General features: G+C 44.3%; 1 protein-coding gene, 1 long non-coding RNA gene and 1 other non-coding gene across 3 annotated transcripts; all 3 read right to left on the reverse strand.

Moving 5' to 3' along the window:
- Positions 1-673: 673 nt before the first annotated feature.
- On the reverse strand, positions 674-2,231 carry LOC109770750 (uncharacterized). Its single transcript, XR_012190155.1, has 2 exons — positions 1,283-2,231; positions 674-1,169 (listed from the first exon to the last, which is right to left on the reverse strand). It is a non-coding gene; the product is annotated as an uncharacterized protein (transcript).
- Positions 2,232-2,796: 565 nt separating this feature from the next.
- On the reverse strand, positions 2,797-4,366 carry LOC141028023 (uncharacterized). Its single transcript, XR_012190156.1, has 2 exons — positions 4,235-4,366; positions 2,797-3,267 (listed from the first exon to the last, which is right to left on the reverse strand). It is a non-coding gene; the product is annotated as an uncharacterized lncRNA (long non-coding RNA).
- Positions 4,367-11,174: 6,808 nt separating this feature from the next.
- LOC109770752 (ethylene-responsive transcription factor ERF003-like) lies at positions 11,175-12,131 on the reverse strand. The gene is made up of 2 exons (XM_020329463.4): positions 11,931-12,131; positions 11,175-11,840 (listed from the first exon to the last, which is right to left on the reverse strand). Exons 1-2 carry the CDS (start codon positions 12,011-12,013, stop codon positions 11,429-11,431), a joined length of 495 nt encoding a protein of 164 aa, XP_020185052.1. The 5' UTR covers positions 12,014-12,131; the 3' UTR covers positions 11,175-11,428.
- Between the last annotated feature and the right edge of the window lie 8,343 nt (positions 12,132-20,474).

The following is a 20,474-nucleotide window of genomic DNA, read 5'->3' on the forward strand; positions in this document are numbered from 1 at the left end:
ACAAAACATGCAGACAGAATACCTAACTGTGTGCATAAATAGGCATTCACAATGGAACTACTAATGGCAAAAAGGTCATTAATAAATCAAGGTTCTGGTAAGACTACAACAGGGCAATCTCCTACCAAGCAAAAGGAAAACATCACAGCTTAAGACCAGACTGAACTAGTAAAGCAACCACAACAGAGGCAGATAATTGTAGAACATTGAATCAACCTACATATTTGGTTCCATATGGAAGATCCCATTGTGCAGAATACTAGGCAAGTCACCCAGGAATTACACATGCCTACAACAGGTATTCTAAAAAAACCACAATACAACTATCCCCTACCAAGCAACCGGTTAACAATTCTACACCCAAATGAACAACTTAAAAGTCCACAACACAAGAAATTCATTAAAAATGCAGGTAGGTAACCATACTAGGGTAATTAAAGATTCGGTTTGTCTAATTCACATCTAGATGTTTTTTAAGGATGTCACATCTAAGCTCCCACAAATCTATAATGCAGCAACAAGAAACAAAAAGAACCTAGGACAAAAAATAGACCACAAACAGAGTGGACATCAGCTTAGATGTGACATAACTATGTCACATGTAGATGTGTCCTGACAGACCCTTAAAGATTTCAACTGGTCAGGCCATTTCAACTCGGGCAAAATACAGAGCTTAAGCAGGATAAAAGTAGTTCCATAATCAGCAAAATATGATGGTATCCCAGGTAGGCTACAAGCAGTAAATAATAATATCTTTCAACACAAGCGAAATCTTAAAACAGGCATCCCGGAGTCACATGCTAGCTTGCAAAAACAACGAGACGTCATAAACCCTAGGTACCCTAGACCCTTCTCCCGTCGGCGGCAACGGGTGTCATCGTCGTCATCCCCCGCTTAGAATCCGAGCTTGGTGCGGCGCCAGTGCCTGCGCTTGGCGTTGTACCTGAGACAGCAACGAGACCGCTTAGGGGGGCCGTCTCCTCTTCATAGATCCACTACTAGCGCTGGCAGCTAACGGCGGGCGAACCGTGGGAGAACGGAGAAGGTCATGGCGGCGGAAGGTACCTGATGGTGTTGTCGGTCCTCATGCGGATCCAGTAGGGGATGGGGCGGTTCTGGCGCTGCTTCTTGGCAAGCTTCTGCTTGATCCGGAAGGTCTTGTGCGACGGCTGCGGCGGATTGGAGGCGACGGGTCAGCGAGGATCCATGAAGGAGGGAACACGGGGAGAGGAATCGAAGCAGGGGGAGAGGGATTCGAGGGAGAGTGAACGGAGATGCGTACCATCGTGACGGCGGGGAGGAAGCTGCGGCGGCGGCGGCGCGAGGAAACCCTTGGATCGGAGGAGGGGGAAATGGAGGCCGTGAGGGTTTATATAGTGGAGAGCAGTGCCGTATGGGCCTAATGGGATCGGCTAGTTCTTTGGAATGAAATATGTCGGCGGACTGACTACTGCGGGTGGGCCTTTGTGTCAAACGTACAGAACTGGGCTTTCATGGGCCCGCACGTTATGTCTGTACTCTTCCCTTTTGTGAAAACAGACATCGAGACTGGGCTTTAATGGGCTCATAATGTTACGTCTCTGATTCCCTCCTCCGCGTCTCACAATAACGGCTTCCTCTAGAACCCTCTACATCTGAGGGCCGCTTAGTACCCGAGCCCAAGCTGACTTCTGGGCCTGGCACTATGATCGAAGGGGGCGTGTTTTTAGTTCGGTCTGCATACCGATTACTGGCTTCAACAAAACAGCAGAGAACGGACTGGTTGGAACATGTTCCCGGGCACTCTCATTGTGAGGCGGACAGGAGATCATGGGGTAAACTCTGGAATCTGAGTATTCCGTCCAAGATCAAAGTTTTTGCTTGGCGTCTAGCCAAGACTTCTATTCCAACTGGAGATGTCCGGAACCATAGAAATATGACAGATACACCGGCTTGTTCTATATGCAATGCGGCGATTGATACCTGGAGGCACTCGTTATTTGATTGCCACATGCCCCGATGTGTGTGGGCACTCGCCGAGGAGGAACTGACAGAGGTTGCTAGCTATTTCAAACCGAACTGAGGATGCTAGATTATGGGTATTTTGGCTGCTTGATACCTTACCGGAGAAGGAGGTGGTTCAAATCTTGGTTACGATGTGGTCCATATGGTGGACGCGGCGGCGTGCTATTCATGATGATCAGTACCAAAGCCCCATGAGCACCTCGGTTTTTATCACAAAGTTTCTGGGAGATCTTGACTTGATGGCCGAGAACAAGTTTCGTCCAGCCAAGGACCTGCATGTGATGCCTAAGGGCTGCATGTAACAGCTGAAAATGCAAGGACCAAAGCAACCAGGCCGGTATGGATTCCCCCAACAGATTTCGATGTGAAAATTAATGCAGATGGGGGTGTGTCAAGATGTGGCAGGAGAGGCGCTGCAGCGGTCATTTGCCGTGATAAGGCAGGAGCTTTCTTGGGAGCTTCAGCAAGAGTTTTTGAAGGCCTTACGGACCCGCCCTCGCTAGACGCACAAGCATGCAATGAAGCCCTTGCCTTGGCTACGGATCTCAAATTGAATGTTGTATGTGTGTCACCGGACTGTATTGAAGTGATCTCCAAGATCGGGACTGAAGCTCCATGCCACTATACGTCGATATTGCGTGAGATTAGTTATCACTCTACTTATTTTCAGGATATTCGTTTCGTTCATGAGAGTGGGAAGTTAAATTTTGAAGCTCATTCTCTTGCGAAAGCTGCAGTTTCTTTGCCTAGCGGGCGCCATGTGTGGCTTGTAACTACGCCTGATATCATATGTATCCCTATGAAAATCCAAATTTAATAAAGTTCACAGATGCTCAAAAAAAAACAATAACGACTTCCTCTACATGGACTGCAAAGTCATTTTGTGAGGTAGCGGTGCCTACCGGTACATTGGGCACCACACACTTGTTTAAAGATTTGTACTAATCTATATAGCATGTATATTTCTTGTACGTGACTAGGGAGCAAATGTGTGCTCCCTAGCATCCCTGACATACACTCCGTTTTAGGAAAAGCTTTGTCTTTCTCCCACCAAAAAGGTAAATTCACATGTTTGGTCCCTCCTGGTGCCAGCAAGACCGATACCACCTTCTCCTTCTCCTCCCCCCCCCAATGCCAACAAAAAAGCCACGCCTCACGCTGCCAACCACAGAGCAAAGCGCAAAATCCTATCTTATTCCCTTTCAATCTTCTTCCTCCCAGATCTAGTTCGATAGCTACAACGTCATTAGCATACACTAAGAGCTGCAGAAAAAAACAAAAGAAGTCTAATCAAACTTTGACTTACATGTACCCCTGCACACTCATGCCTAACCAAAAGAAGTTCCTGTCCAAGAGGAAGAAAACATGGTCTAGCAAAAAAATTGTGTTGCTCAGAGGTTTATATAACTCCCATATCATTCCTAGGTTTGGCAAGTAGTGTTCTAACAAAAAGCAAATTGCATAGTATATCCAGGCAACTCCAAGTTTTGTTTATAAAAAGGATTAAGAGGAAGCAACTTGTACTGTAATTGTAGGCAATTTTCATATATTCTGCAGTAAACTCATTAGCTTGCTTGCCGAAGAAAAATAAAAAAAGTTGAGCAACTACTACTAGGTTTGTAGCCAATATGCCTACAAGTTTCACGCAAAAGAATGTGGACCTACAATTTGGGGAACATCAAGTTGTGCTATGTCCCGTTGGCAACATGCATTAGTGGTTGCAGACAAGTTGTGCTCTGGCCTAAGCAAACTGCATAATATATCCAGACAAACTCCAGCTTCTGTTTAGAAAAAGGACTGAAAAGGTAGCAACTAGTACTAGGTTTGTAGGCAATTTCCATAGATTATGTAGTCAACTCATTAGCTTGCTTGCCGAAAGAAAAAATGAAATAGTGGAAGTCAGGAGCAACTACTACTTGGTTTGTAGGCAATTTTCCTGCAAGTTTCAGGCAAAAAATGTGGACCTATATTGTGTGGACGTCTCGATGAGGAAACAACCTGTAGGATTTTTGAGTTCTTAAATACCCTAACCCTATGGGAGTCAGTTAACTGGTTTGTAACCCAATGAAAACAGAGTGAAAAGGGTTGGGGCAGGTGGACATACGCAATTCCCATCTAATTTCGGGAAAAAAACAATGACCCATGTGGGGGGAAGACACTTGTCAGATCAAACAAAAAATGAAGGGGAGGCAGAAAAATAAAAAACTCTCAGGGGTCGTGTGAAGTTTACCTTCTGGTGGATCTTGAAGCTTCTCTTGCTTGCGAACAAATACTGGAATTCTAAAACCAACAAAGTCCTGCCAAGAATGTAGAAAAATAGCATATGATTTTCAGCCTAAAACTCCATTTTTTAAATTACTTACACTAGTAGAAAACATGGCTTTGGTTCGGCCAGAAAAGAGCATTAATCCCGGTTGCATTACGAACCGGGACTAATGTAAGCATTAGTCCCGGTTCGAGCGGCTAGGGCACCATACATGCATTAGTCCCGGTTCAAATGGGACCTTTAGTCCCGATTGGTGCCAGGAACCGGGACTAAAGGGTGCGATGCCCATTAGTACCGGTTCGTGGCACCAACCGGTACTAAAGGTTAGACCTTTAGTCCCGGTTCGAGCCATCAACCGATACTAATGGGGTTTGAGGCATTAGTACCGGTTCATGGCACGAACCGGTACTAAAGGTCCCATTTTCAAACTCTACCCCCCCTTGGATCGCCTTTTCAGTTTTGTAAAAAGTAGGGAAAATGTAAAACGGCTATAACTTTTGCATACGATGTCAGAAAAAAACGTATAATATATCAAAATGTTCAGCACGAAAATCCGCATCCGATTTTGACAGCCTACGGCCTGTTTGCAAACTTTTAGAATCCTCAAATTCTAAAAGGAAAAAAAGTTATGCTCAAATTTCAGTTTTTTTTGAATTTTTGTTAAATCTGGTCAAACTACTTATTCAAGAAGTATTAGTGTTACTAAATAATTATTCAAGAATATTAGTGTTACTAAATAATTATTTTAGTTTTTTTGAATTTTGGTCAAATCTGGTCAAACTGTGGTCAAACAATGGTCAAACTAATTATTCAAGAAATATTAGTGTTACTAAATAATTATTTCAGTTTTTTTGAATTTTGGTCAAATCTGGTCAAACTATGGTCAAACTACTTACTCAAGAAATATTAGTGTTACTAAATAATTATTGTTTTTTAGAACAATAGTTTCAAACTCAAACAGTGAAATGTGTGACTTCATGCTCAAGCTAAATTCCCGAGGGTTAATAGGATTGACATCTTACTATTGTCAGGAAAACAACAAGTGCAGACTTGGAAACGAGGGAGAATAGAACCCGGAAGTTAAGCGTGCTCAGGCTGGAGTAGTGAGAGGATGAGTAACCGTCCGGGAAGTTAGATGATTTGGAATGATGAGGGGTGATTAGAGATTAGAGGTTAAATTGAGAAGTGATGAGGGGTGATTAGAGATTAGAGGTTAAAATAATTCAGAAATTGGAAAATAAAAAAAATTCAAAAAAAATCATAAAATTTCCTTTAGTACCGGTTGGTGTTACCAACCGGGACTAAAGGTGGACCTTCAGGCAGCGGCCACGTGGAGGACCTTTAGTCCCGGTTCGTGTAAGAACCGGGACTAAAGGGGGAGGCTTTAGTAACGACCCTTTAGTCCCGGTTCCAGAACCGGGACTAAAGGCCCTTATGAACCGGGACTAAAGGCCCTTTTTCTACTAGTGTTAGCTCTTTATGGCTATGTGATATTCTTACCTGTGAAAAGAGTCTAATGGATCTTCTTGCTTGGGTATGGCATCCTTAGACGACTCGACCCGATGCCCCCCTCTCTAAAGTTAACGAGGGCCCTGGATAACAGTATTAGTGTCAAGTTGCCTAATATCATCTCTGAAGTTTCCTATCATGACTTTCAACCCAATGCCCCCCTCCCCTAAGTTGTCTACCATGACTTCCAAGTTACCTAGAATAACCTTTATTTTTTTTTGCTATCATAACTAGTGAGTATCCTATCATTATCCTAAGTTGCCTACAAAAAATCTTTTCAATATTCTAAGTAACTTAGTTTCAAAGGAAGATAACCTTAGCAACAACGACGGGCAACCTCTTACAGTACTATAGGCAACTATTTAGCGAGGACAGACAACTAAGGATAATCAATAGGCAAGTAATTAGAGAAAGGTCAAGGAGCTGAATAGTCACATTAGGCTTTTAAAAATCAAGGAAGTCTAACAATTGAGCATGAACCATACGAGACTTCACCGGCTCTCAGGAGTGGATCTGTGGGCAATTCGCACCAGCATCTCTAGGAACTACCTATCATGCGTTGGGCGAGTTTTTGAGTGGAAAAAACACAACGCTCTCGGGAGTGAATCTCTGGCAACTCGCACCAACATCTCTAGCAACTACCTATCACGCGTTGGGCAAGTTTTGGGCGAAACCGCACCACTCACGAGAACAGATCTCTAGGAAACTCACGCCATTATCTTCTGCATCTAACTATCGCGTGTTGGGCAAGTTTTTGGGTGCTTCCCTCCGCAAACCCCTCTTCAATCTCCATTTGCATCCTCGGTCAACCTCATCGCCGTGCATCTCGCGTTCGTCGACTCCCCCGCAGCCTCGAAGGCCCATCCCCGATCGACAAAACCTCGATTTGTTGGCGGCCTACGGCCGGTGTCATTGTCGCCGGTTCAATCCTGAACAACATCCATCTCTATCGACGTATAGACCAAGTCTTTGGATAGATTGTGTAAACTGGGCCAATTTTTCCCAATGAATAACAATGGGGATGTCGCATCTCCGAGTTGACTGCTAGTTGTGTTGTCGTTTTATCGATCTTCTATGGCTACTGTACTATTGGTACATGCAAGAAATTAATCACATGTAGGCAACGTTTACCAAGTGATTAGGCAAAAACTATTTCTATGTAGGTTAGTGACCTAGCGATATAGCAACTTTCGTGAATATTAAAGCACTTTGTTGCTATAAAATGTCCTCTTGTACGATATGTAACTCCGGTAAAAAAACATTAAAATTAGATTAAATGATGGTGTAAGCAACTTGCAATTAAATTTGGGCAAATTTGAAGGGTGACATGGAAACATTATAGGGTTCCAACGCACATTTTTTCACCAAAAATCAACACTTCCATATCTCAACAGATCACCTTCTGATCCAATATGTCACTAGAAAATAGGGTACATAGAGTCGATCACAAAAAATGGTGAACCTTTTAGTATTATCGAGTACCGACGCAACTTATGTGCTAGTACAAATACTTCCACACGAAACAACACTCCTAATTCACAACAAAAATTGATGGTTATATTTACTTACGATTCTAAGTTGTATGACTATTTTAATAAATTGCCTACAAAGGTACGATGATGTAGATTGTGTTGTAACTTCAATAAATATGCTTACTCTAATAGTTTCAGGCAACTTCACAACCAGTCAGTGCGCAAAATTAGCATGAAACACAGGCAACCAAAAAAATTGTTGAGGCGAAAAACAAATTTAGGCAAAATTCGTACTAATTCCAGGCAAGTTTTGTAGGTTACCTGGAAACACATGATAAAGTTTCTTAATTGTAAACGCGTGGGGGGGGGGGGGCTCCAACATTGCTAGGCTCTCTTTTTGAGAATTGTCCTGCAACAAAAAAGACCTGGAAAAACACACAGAGGGACATCTGGTAGAACTGGTACTGCATCCCACATACACAGGCTCCCAGGGCAAGTCACATACATAGAACAGGCAATTCATATGCATGGAGATAATAAAAAGTTCACATATAGAGTTATTCACAGGGCTGGGTGCACCATAAAAATTTCATCGATATACCAAACCCCCGCACAGATAACATATATATGCTCTGCTGTTTTTCGGAGAAACACTGGAAAACACACAAAAAGTGTGACTAGCTATATTGTTGCTTGTGCAATTTTTCCGGAAACACATTTTCCTAGAAGTGGGGGCCTGCGCCCTGCATCGCTTTTAAATTGATGCTTTACTTCTGTCCATGTTTCCTCTGATTTCACTTATTGAACACAAGATGAAAAAGAAAATGAAAACTTGTTTATTGTTTGGCGAATATATACAACATGAAAAAGGGGAAAACTTTGGTTCTAATGTTTGTCCCATCAGTTGCCTAGTGTTGTTGATTTAGTTGCTTCACATTTACACAGTATTTGCTAGTTCCTGCAGGAACATATGCTAAACATTATGAAGATATGCTAGCATTGTGAGGTTGTGCTGCAGAACTTGGATCATGCGCATCATTTTGCGTGTGGAAAATCGCTAAGTTCAGTCATTAATTAGATCGCTCTGTACAACAACCCATTCCCCTCGCCATCCCCTCTCCCAATGAGCCCAACCAAAAGCCAAATCCATTTTAGGAAGAAATCAACACTGAAATTGACTGAATCTTGCAACTACTGCACCCAAACCAACACTTGAATCCCTTGTTTCAGATTACGTAGCTGCCCATGGTACACATATCTTTTGGCATGAGCCATAACCATGATGGTATGATGGCACGAGCAGTATGTAGGGGAAAACTTACCCCTGTTCTGTTGGTATACGAGAAGCGGAGCCATGATGATATGATGGTACCACACGTCAAGGTCAACATCTCTCTGTAGCAATATGTAAGCAGCAATCTAGAAGCACACACAGACGCATCAAGCACACATCAGCTACGCACAACGCAGATGAATCACCTCACGCATGCGCACATCGCACATCAAGCACGCGGCTCCGGTTGATGCTGATGGCCGTGGGGTTCATCCGCCTCTGCGCTGCCGGAGAGATGGTGTACGGCGGGGAGCAGACAAACAACTGTATCCTGAGATGGAGAGCTCCTGCACCCATCCAAACTGTGCCCCGCGAGCCACGGATGCGGCATGGAGAGGCACCTTGCGAGGGGGCGGCGAGGAAGCCGATGACGTGGCCGTCAGCCGCGACGACGAGCTAGGGTGGTGCGTCGTGGATCTGGGAGCGCCGCCGCCTCACCTGCTCGATCTGGAAGCCCAACATAGAGGGTAAGTAGAGGGATGATATGGTGGGGGCGGTGGCTGAGCAGAGAGACGGGGGAGGGGCGGCGCATCGGGAGATGGGCGCGCGCCGCATCTGGAAAAGAGCGACAAAGGAAGAGGCGGCTGCATCGGGAGAGTGAAGGAGAGGAGGTAGGTGGGGTGGCTTCAGAAATCTGACCGTGTGGCATCTGGCGCCCTTGATTTGGATCCGACGGCGCGCGAGGGTGTGCGCTCAGGACGCCCAAACAACACAATTGCAGTTTTTAGAATTTGGGATATGTTTTGCAATAATTGAAAAAATAAGCACATTAGCTATATAAATTGAGTCTGTGATGGAAGGAATGCTTACGGTATCCTACATATTAGCTAGCTTGTTTGCGGAAATCTAATTTGGCTCTAGGAAGCATATGGTCCCGCATGTCCAAAAATGTGGCTGTGGAAGCTTTCTTTTGAGACTGATGCCATGTGGGCTCAAATCCTTCGCAGCAAGTACCTACAGACAAAGTCCTTGTCCCAGGTCACAGTCAGGCCAACTGACTCGCCTTTCTGGAAAGGCCTGATGAAAGTCAAACAATCTCTGTTTTTTAGGACAAAGGTTGTTATTGGCAACGGCGCTAGTACACGCTTCTGGGAGGATACTTGGCTCGGCGAGACACCCTTGGCCATTCAATATCCGTCTTTATATCGCATTGTTCAACGACGTGAGGTGTTTGTTGCTACGGTGTTTCAATCCATCCCCCTTAATATTCAGTTCAGACGGTCGTTAGTGGGCAATCGTTGGGAAGATTGGCTCCGTCTAGTTCGGAGACTAATGGATGTCCATCTTTCTCAACAACCCGATGTATTACGCTGGAAACTGACTAGGTCTGAAGTATTCACGGTTAAATCAATGTATATTGATGTAATTAATTCGAGCTCCATTCCTACCTCCAAGCACGTTTGGGCTGTCAAAGTTCCTTTGAAAATAAAGGTGTTTATGTGGTTTGTCCATAAACAGGTTATTTTAACCAAGAATAACTTGATTAAGCGTAATTGGACAGGACCTACGAGGTGTAGCTTTTGTGATCGGGACGAGACGATCAAACATCTCTTTTTTGATTGCCCATTTGCCAAAGTACTTTGGAGGACGGTTCACATTGCTTTTAATATTACTCTACCGAATTCTGTCACTACGTTATTTGGGACATGGCTCACTGGGATTGAGCCTGAATTAGCGAGACATATTCGCGTTGGAGTTTGCGCTTTGTTGTGGACTATCTGGACTTGCAGAAATGATTTGGTTTTTAACAGAGCATCACGTATTCACTTTTTGCAGGTTATTTTCCGAGCCACGGCTGTGATCCGTTCATGGTCGCTACTCACTCCGATGGAGGCCAGGGAGCATTTGGTTACTGGATCTATCCGCTGGGAGAGGGTAGCTCGGGATATCTTCAACCGGTTTGGATGGCAGTCATGTAATAGGATAGGCAATTAGTTTACCTATCTATCTTTAGCCAGCCGGTTGTGGCGTCTTATCTTGGCTAGTCTGTGTGTCCAGCCTCTTTAACTTTGTGTGAGCTGTCTTTTTATTACTTTTCAGTCGGAGACTTGGAAACCTTGTTGGAACCTTTTATTTCGTTAATAAGAGGGCCGTATGCATCACTCTGATGCAGAGGCCGGGGAGATCCCCTTTTCGAAAAAAAAACGTCCAAAAATGTATTTAAATGTCAAGAAAAGTAGAAATATATATATACATGTGTTCATTGTCACACCCTAATGCTACCTTCAAATTTTTAGTGGGAAAGCTTAAGCATTTTGATCTGTACAAAAAAAACAATTGAACATCAAATGTTACCTCCAAAATGTTAGACATAATTCTAATTATTTTTCACCGGCGAAGCACTGCTCTTCCATTTCACATGAAAATTATTAAGCATGCCTTTTATACTATCACGAACATCTTTAAAAAAATCAGAATTTTTTAAATATGCATAAGCTAGTCAAAGCTGGGCTTTTACCTTGGAAGTGACTCGGGGAAATTATTTAGCAAGAGCGAAAACTGATTCGCAAAAAATGAAAAGGCCAGAGTACTCTCTGTCAGAGAATGTGCCAGCGCAGCTTAACATGAAAATCGAAACAGAGGACACTAATTATGATTAGGGGATCATCAAGACATCAATAGTAATACAAGAATGAAGAAATATGCTCTAACGAGGCTACCGTATACACAAAGCTGTTGGAGACCTCGGGCGATGACCATACTAACCTCGAGTTCTTCCCGACACAGCTTATGCTAAACTAAAAACAAACCCACCCACACACACACGCGGAGAGACAGAGAAGTGAATGGAGCGGAAACAGAGCAAGCGCAAGGCACGGGGACAGAGCATGTGCGGAGGCGCGGCTAGTAGGAGATCTCCATGGAGAAGTTGGAGTCCAGCAGCTCCTCGATCATCTGCTCCACGTACTGCTCCTCCAGGAACCCGCCGCTCCACCCGGCGGCCGCCGAGGCCGCCGCCGCGCTGGCATTGCCCGTGTACCCGGCGAACGGCGCCGGCGGCGAGCGCGGGTCCACGCCCACGGACGACGTCGAGGCGTCCTTGTCCTGCTGCTGCCCGGCCTGCGAGCCGCACGCCACGTTGAAGCGGTGGAGCTTGGCGACCAGCGCCGGGGAGAGGAACGACGACGACGGGGCGGCGTCCTTGTCGGGGAAGTTGGTGCGCACGCGCGGGCCGCACATGATGCGTGCCGCCTCGTCGTAGGCGCGCGCCGCGTCCTCCGCCGTCTCGAAGGTGCCCAGCCAGATCCTCGTCTTGCTGCAAGAAAGAAACCCGCCATGGTCAGACCACGCCAAGAAAATCGATCCATCCGAGCAATCGCAAAGGCTTTGGACGACGACGACGTACAGGAGGGGGTGGCGGATCTCGGAGACCCAGGAGCCCCAGTGGCGCTGCCGCACGCCGCGGTACCGCTGCTGTGGCCGCGCCATTTCACTTTCAGAAGGAGCTTTTCGCTTGCTCGGTGAGAGTGGAACCAGCTGGCTCCGTGCTGACTCGCGTGTCTTGGGGCTTGGAGAAGACGATTGGTGATTGTGATTAGTGTGGTGTGTGCGAGCTTTTGGGCCCTATAAATAGAGAAGGGAGGAAGGAGGAAATTCAGTTCCCGGCCTGTTTTGAAGAGACAATATCAGGTGAAAACCCCTTCTTCAGTGGAAGCTTGGAAACTTGAGCGCTGGCCGTTGGATCCTATATGCATGGACTAGATCCACACATTACTGCTACTTAGTATTTGCATTAGAACGCCCGCTGGCAGCGCTGCTATTTTGCAAATAGCCCCTCAGTGTTAGTAGAATTAGAACTCTATCCAACAAAACTCTGCCCAGACAAGAGAAGTATGTACAGGAATGGATACTGCAAACAGAACACTTGCAGTTCTATCAAAATCTTGGGCGACCAAGGCACGTTTAAGTACATAGGCAGTAAAAGGGATCATCATAAGACAAATCTGGGGCGTCCAAATATGCAGGCACTTGCAGTCTCTACTAGCCAAATTAGCATAACTAAGATCCATCAGTTTAACAACCACCACTTGCCTCTCGCTGTAGGTTAGGTCTTTTTTCATGACGATGAACAACCTCTCCGGTTTCAGTGCATTCTCCACGATGAACTGAAGGAAATCAAACTCGTTATGATTCCCTTGTTGCTCACACAAAGACAAAGACTTGATGTGCGACGGGACAGACTCAATATGAATGTTCTCCTGCCATAACTTGAGACTAAGGTTGCTAGCGGATTGACATGGTTGGCCAGACAGTCGCCGGAGAGGAATCACCCACATCGCGCTCGCTGGTCCTGCGCGGAACGAAGGTTCGTGCTGTAGGAAAGCACCATCTCCCAACAACTCTCCTAATCCTAGCTGTTAATGGGGAAGAAATTCGAATCGGGATTGGCTGGCTCCATAGGAAAAGGAACGGGATGGCTCACCGATGTACAGGATTGTTGTGAGGTTCTATTTGCAATCTATACAACTTTTCATCTCAGAACGCACATTCCCTATCCAACGGCACAAGATCAGGTTTCCGTGCTTTCACTGAATGTATGGTTTTCACTAGATATGTACTCTGTTTTGAACGGCTTCTCGGTGGGTCCCTGTCTGGGTGTATGTCACCCCTGGCCCACCTTCATCAAGTTAGAACTTTAAAAAAAGTAGAACCGCTAAATATTTTCAAAAAGGAAGGTTATACCTATTAACCTCTGCATCAGTTCGATGAATTGTAATAACTGTGTATTTATTTAGGGATATCAAGATTCAACAACCACACCTTGATGTCATTTAAAAATGAGTATAAAACTCCTTTTGACTCAAAATGAGTTCTAAATTTTGCGGATTTACTAATACACAAATTTGACCATTATTATTTGTAGGAATGCATAGTGAAATATTTTTTTATTATGAAACTACTTCCATGAAAATATAACTACATGATTTTAATTAAATTATTTTACTAGTTAGTTATCGTATTATAGTAGTTTGATTGCAAGTTTTCAATTGCATAGTCCATTTTAGCAGAGACTAGTAAGATGCCCTTGCGTTGCACGGAGCACCGAGATGCATTGATCTGGGAGTTGTTTATTTTGATAAAGTATGTGGGGTCATCTCATGTGTAACAAATTACAAATATCGATAGGTTTCTTCGGATATTCATTCTTTTCTAGAGCTCACAAGCATTCGGGTGAATAGTAAATGTAGGCAAAATAGATTAAAAAAATATCTTTGCAGAAGCGTTCAAGTGTTCAACCTGCATCCAAAACTTCATGAAGAAATAGCACTTATGCTTTGCAAAAAATGATCTTTAAAAGTTATTTTTTGAGTATCGATTTTGTTTATCTTTTCTAGACCAACATGAATGCTATGTAACCGTGGTTAAATCTGACAACATCAAATAGATGGTGAGCACGTATTGAAAGCATGAGAAAGCTAAGCAACGTTGCATCTCAAATAGATGGTGAGCACTAATTATGGTTCATCCTTCTCAGACCACATATCAGATGGATTTAAAAACGTTGCATCTCATTTCTGCACGTCATTGTCAAATATCACTCACAGGTAGAATCTTTTGCAAGTGGATGCTCTAGAAACAGTTTTGCTGCATGTGCTCCTTGCTCCGTTGTTCTCATAAAACTATACAAAGATATATATTTTCCGGAAAAAAAAAGATTATTTCAATCTGCATCCAATTCAGTAATTTCTAACTGGAAATGAACACACAAAATAGAATTGTACATCTAACAGACTTTTTTCTCTTGGCAAACATCACATTTTTGTGTATCCGTACAAATATAGACTCAAGCTATAGCCTGAACATAATCTTTGTTGGGCTCTAGGCGGCTCCTGGCGACCGTCCACATCTTGAAAGACTAATTCACAAGGTGAAGACTAAAACTACGTCTACACATATATTTACAAGATTACATGGCATATATTTATCTCTTTGCTAATGTTGATGTTAAGATCAAGATATGTTAGTGAAAACGATGCTTGAGTCTGGTCACTCTAGAGATATGTCAACATAGTCGAGAATCGTGTACTGAACACCCAGTATTTTTTGCAATTTGAGCTTAGTATTTACTCCCTCCGTTTCAAAATAGATGAACCAACTTTATACCAACTTTGTACTAAAATTAGTATAAAGTTGAGTCATCTATTTTGGAACGGAGGGAGTAGATTTTTAGCTTGAAATACAACTTATGAAATTACTAAGCTAAACGACTGACAACATACCTTAATTGTCGTTTGAAATTCTTGGTATCTTCTAGATCCTTGAAAGCGTAGGCACCAACCAATAGCACCGTAAGGTTTGTCACACATCCACATATCGGCTATCTTCATTCAACGACAAATTATTGGTACTTGTGCAAAAAATAAAAAGGTATTTAGAAGGTAATTTTGTTGAGAATGATGTCAAAGTTTCAATAGTAATTTTGTTGAGAATGATGAACTCTACAATAGAAAACAACAGGACTGTAGATCGACTAAAATTTAGTATCCATCACAACTTCTGTTTCTTATAAGTTACTGCAGTAAGATGGTTCATTTTTGTTGCCGAGATTCTAGAGATGATATATAAGAATATCCATCAAATAAACGAACAATCTGACAACAGCCCAACATATTTGCAGAAAGTACCTTTGAATAACCAGTCACATATCTTCAGGCGAGGAGTGGTGCTTTCATCCAACATAGTGTTGTCTCGTATTCATAGAACAATGAATCAATGTCTCCATGCTCAAGTATAAAATATTATGTCAAAAGAAAATACAAAAGGAAAAAAGTTGCTCAAGAAAAGAAATCTGAACATAAGCAAACCAAATCTTGCTTAATTAGAGTCCAGTATATTGTGCACGATAAACTTAGACGGCTCTTTTTTTGCAGGAAAACTTAAACGCCTCATAATTCACTAGATTTAACTCGACACATTCAGCTGGAAAATAGTGTGCAATTTCTAAGTGTGTGCCAAACACACTGGTAAGTAGTGACCTTCCCAAAGCTTGCATTGACATGGACAGAAGTGCCCGTATAGCATCATCAGAGAGCTCCTATGTTCCTAAGGAAAGACAGAAATTTCTTGCAAAGTTTCAAATTGAATGGTGATTCCCCAGGAAATCAATGCACAAACTAAGATAATTCCATATGTTACCTTCACACATCTCAAATTGCACAAGGAGATTTTATTTTTCATCAATAGCAATCCTTATCAGATCGGAAGGTGAAGGACAGTGAATCCTACCTCCCCACACTCTGTTTGATCTACGAGAGTGTGACCAGCATGGATTGCGTTGGGGAGGGGATATAGTAGTAGGTGGCGGCGCGACAGTCCAGCCGAGGAAGAACAGGGTGTCGGCACTGACGTACTTGCAGCGGTCCGCATTGGAGGAGACAAGGGAGGAAACGGACGTTGTGGTCGGAGTTGGGGCTGCTGCAGTAGGAAAGAGATGAGGTAGTGGAGGCATTCGTGGCTGAACGGCTCCGACTGCGAACTTGTGGAGGTCGGCATCGGTATGAGACTCATACTTGCCAAGGTATAACTCGGGATGACTTGGAAGGGGGCGGAGGAGATGACGAGGAGGAGGGGGTCGTGGTGGTGGTGGGCAATGCGGCCTGAGAGAAGGCATGAGAAGCGTTGGGGGCAGACAGAGCCGAGAGCCGCGACCTTTCTGGAGCCTTCTTATTTTTTCTTGAGATGGCTAGACGATGTGAGAGGGAGAGATAGCTGAACGTGAGAGGTAGGGGGTTATCTACAAACAAGGAGTGGATTGCAGGGGTCTTTTTGCAAAACTGACATAGCTTGTCTTAGATGCGTTGGATATAAATCGAACAGTTGTAAATGAAGGATGGCAGACACACCATCATCACCAACTCAACTTTTTATAGGAGTAGAGATAGTAATTAAATTGGGCATGCCTACTATACTGGGCCAGCAATTAATAAGAAATATTTGTTTAAAATAAGAAAGGTTGTTTACCTAAATTTAGGTTTTCGATGTCTTATTTGGCATTGGGATTGATTGTGATGTTACCGATGATTTTGTGCCTGCTTTGGGACAATTAGTCAGTTTGCTCTATTTTGGATAACAAAATACCCCCCCCCACCCCCTCTCCAAATATGGCATAACAACTAAGTCAAAAAGGCAATGTTTTCCAATTTTGACCAACCATATATACAAAAGTATGAAGATAAACAGTACAAAATCAATATCAGTATATCCACCATTATATAATTTTCATAATCTATTTATTCGATATTGTAGTTGCTCATATTTTCTACTATGTATTTGGTCAAACTTACAAACAACTAATTTTCTAAGTATATTTATATGCCATTTATTTTGGGATGGAGGGAGTATGTAAATATTTAATTTAAGTTTCCAACATGGTAATATATTTTGGACGTGACTAGGGAGCAAACGTGTGCTCCCTAGCATCCCCTGGCATTGATACGTCTGCAACGTATCTATAATTTATGAAGTATTCATGCTATTATATTATCCTTCTAGGATGTTTTATATGCTATTTTATATGATTTTTGGGACTAACCTATTAACCTAGAGCCCAGTGCCAGTTTCTTTTTTTCCTTGTTTTTGAGTATCGCAGAAAAGGAAAACAAAACGGAGTCCAATTGACCTGAAACTTGACGGAGCTTATTTTTGGACCAGAAGAAGGCCATGGAGTAAAAGAGTTGGGCCAGAAGAGTCCCGGGCTGCCCACGAGGGTGGGAGGCGCGCCTCCCTGCCTCGTGGACAGCCCGAAGACCCCCCTGACTTGTTCTCGACGCCAAAACCTCTTATATATACAGAAACCTCCAGAACATAACCTAGATCGGGAGTTTCGCCGCCGCAAGCCTCTGTAGCCACCAAAAACCAATCGGGACCCTGTTCCGGCACCCTGCCGGAGGGGGGATCCATCACCGGTGGCCATCTTCATCATTCCGGCGCTCTCCATGACGAGGAGGGAGTAGTTCACCCTCGGGGCTGAGGATATGTACTAGTAGCTATGTGTTTGATCTCTCTCTCGCGCGCGTTCTTGTTTCGGCACGATCTTGATGTACCGCGAGCTTTGCTATTATAGTTGGATCTTATGATGTTTCTCCCCCTCTACTCTCTTGTAATGGATTGAGTTTTCCCTTTGAAGTTATCTTATCGGATTGAGTCCTTAAGGATTTGAGAACACTTGATGTATGTCTTGCATGTGCTTATCTGTGGTGACAATGGGATATCACGTGATCTACTTGATGTATGTTTTGGTGATCAACTTGCGGGTTCCGTACCTTGTGAACTTATGCATAGGGGTTGGCACACGTTTTCATCTTGACTCTCCGGTAGAAACTTTGGGGCACTCTTTGAAGTACTTTGTGTTCGTTGAATAGATGAATCTGAGATTGTGTGATGCATATCGTATAATCATACCCACGGATACTTGAGGTGACATTGGAGTATCTAGGTGACATTAGGGTTTTGGTTGATTTGTGTCTTAAGGTGTTATTCTAGTACGAACTCTATGATAGATCGAACGGAAAGAATAGCTTCGTGTTATTTTACTACGGACTATTTAATAGATCGATCAGAAAGGATAACTTTGAGGTGGTTTCGTACCCTACAATAATCTCTTCGTTTGTTCTCCGCTATTAGTGACTTTGGAGTGATTCTTTGTTGCATGTTGAGGGATAGTTATATGATCCAATTATTGTTGGGAATCGTATCATAATTTTAAAATTTTCCTACGCTCACCAAGATGCATCTATGGAGTATACTAGCAACGAAGGGAAAGGAGTGCATCTACATACCCTTGTAGATCGCGAGCGGAAGCGTTCCAATGAACGTGGATGACGGAGTCGTACTCGCCGTGATCCAAATCACCGATGACCGAGTGCCGAACGGACGGCACCTCCGCGTTCAACACACGTACGGTGCAGCGACGTATCATCCTTCTTGATCCAGCAAGGGGGAAGGAGTGGTTGATGGAGATCCAGCAGCACGACGGCGTGGTGGTGGATGTAGCGGGTCTCGGCAGGGCTTCGCCGAGCTTCTGCGAGAGGGAGAGGTGTAGCAGGGGAGGAGGGAGGCGCCCAAGGCTAAGATGTTGCTGCCCTCCCTCCCCCCCTTTATATAGCCCCCCTGGGAGGGGGGCGCCGGCCAAACCCCATCTAGGGTGGGGGGCGGCGGCCAAGGGGGTGCCTTGCCCCCCAAGGCAAGTGGGAAGCCCCCCACCCTAGGGTTTGCAACCCTAGGCGCATGGGGGGAGGCCCATGGGGGGGCGCCCAACCCACTAGGGGCTGGTTCCCTTCCCACTTCAGCCCACGGGGCCCTCCGGGATAGGTGGCCCCACCCGGTGGACCCCCGGGACCCTTTCGGTGGTCCCGGTACAATACCGGTAACCCCCGAAACTTTCCCGATGGCCGAAACTTGACTTCCTATATATAATTCTTCACCTCCGGACCATTCCGGAACTCCTCGTGACGTCCGGGATCTCATCCGGGACTCCGAACAACTTTCGGGTTTCCGCATACACATATCTCTACAACCCTAGCATCACCGAACCTTAAGTGTGTAGACCCTACGGGTTCGGGAGACATGCAGACATGACCGAGACGCCTCTCCGGTCAATAACCAACAACGGGATCTGGATACCCATGTTGGTTCCCACATGTTCCATGATGATCTCATCGGATGAACCACGATGTCGAGGATTCAATCAATCCCGTATACAATTCCCTTTGTTAATCGGTATGTTACTTGCCCGAGATTCGATCGTCGGTATCCCAATACCTTGTTCAATCTCGTTACCGGCAAGTCTCTTTACTCGTACCGCAATGCATGATCCCGTGACTAACGCCTTAGTCACATTGAGCTCATTATGATGATGCATTACCGAGTGGGCCCGGAGATACCTTTCCGTCACACGGAGTGACAAATCCCAGTCTCGATCCGTGCAAACCCAACAGACACTTTCGGAGATACCCGTAGTGCACCTTTATAGTCACCCAGTTACGTTGTGACGTTTGGCACACCCAAAGCACTCCTACGGTATCCGGGAGTTGCACGATCTCATGGTCTAAGTAAAAGATACTTGACATTGGAAAAGCTCTAGCAAACGAAACTACACGATCTTTTATGCTATGCTTAGGATTGGGTCTTGTCCATCACATCATTCTCCTAATGATGTGATCCCGTTATCAACGACATCCAATGTCCATAGTCAGGAAACCATGACTATCTGTTGATCAACGAGCTAGTCAACTAGAGGCTTACTAGGGACACGTTGTGGTCTATGTATTCACACATGTATTACGATTTCCGGATAACACAATTATAGCATGAACAATAGACAATTATCATGAACAAAGAAATATAATAATAACCATTTATTATTGCCTCTAGGGCATATTTCCAACAGTCTCCCACTTGCACTAGAGTCAATAATCTAGTTACATTGTGATGAATCGAACACCCATTGCGTCCTGGTGTTGATCATGTTTTGCTCTAGGGAGAGGTTTAGTCAACAGATCTGCTACATTCAGGTCCGTATGTACTTTACAAATATCTATGTCTCCATTTTGAACACTTTCACGAATGGAGTTGAAGCGACGCTTGATATGCCTGGTCTTCCTGTGAAACCTGGGCTCCTTCGCAAGGGCAATAGCTCCAGTGTTGTCACAGAAGAGAGTCATCGGGCCCGACGCATTGGGAATCACCCCTAGGTCGGTAATGAACTCCTTCATCCAGACTGCTTCCTGCGCTGCCTCCGAGGCTGCCATGTACTCCGCTTCACATGTAGATCCTGCCACGATGCTTTGCTTGCAACTGCACCAGCTTACTGCTCCTCCATTCAAAATATACACGTATCCGGTTTGTGACTTCGAGTCATCCAGATCTGTGTCGAAGCTAGCGTCGACGT

Source organism: Aegilops tauschii, chromosome 7, assembly GCF_002575655.3.
Source record: "Aegilops tauschii subsp. strangulata cultivar AL8/78 chromosome 7, Aet v6.0, whole genome shotgun sequence".
Taxonomy (NCBI): Eukaryota; Viridiplantae; Streptophyta; class Magnoliopsida; order Poales; family Poaceae; genus Aegilops; species Aegilops tauschii.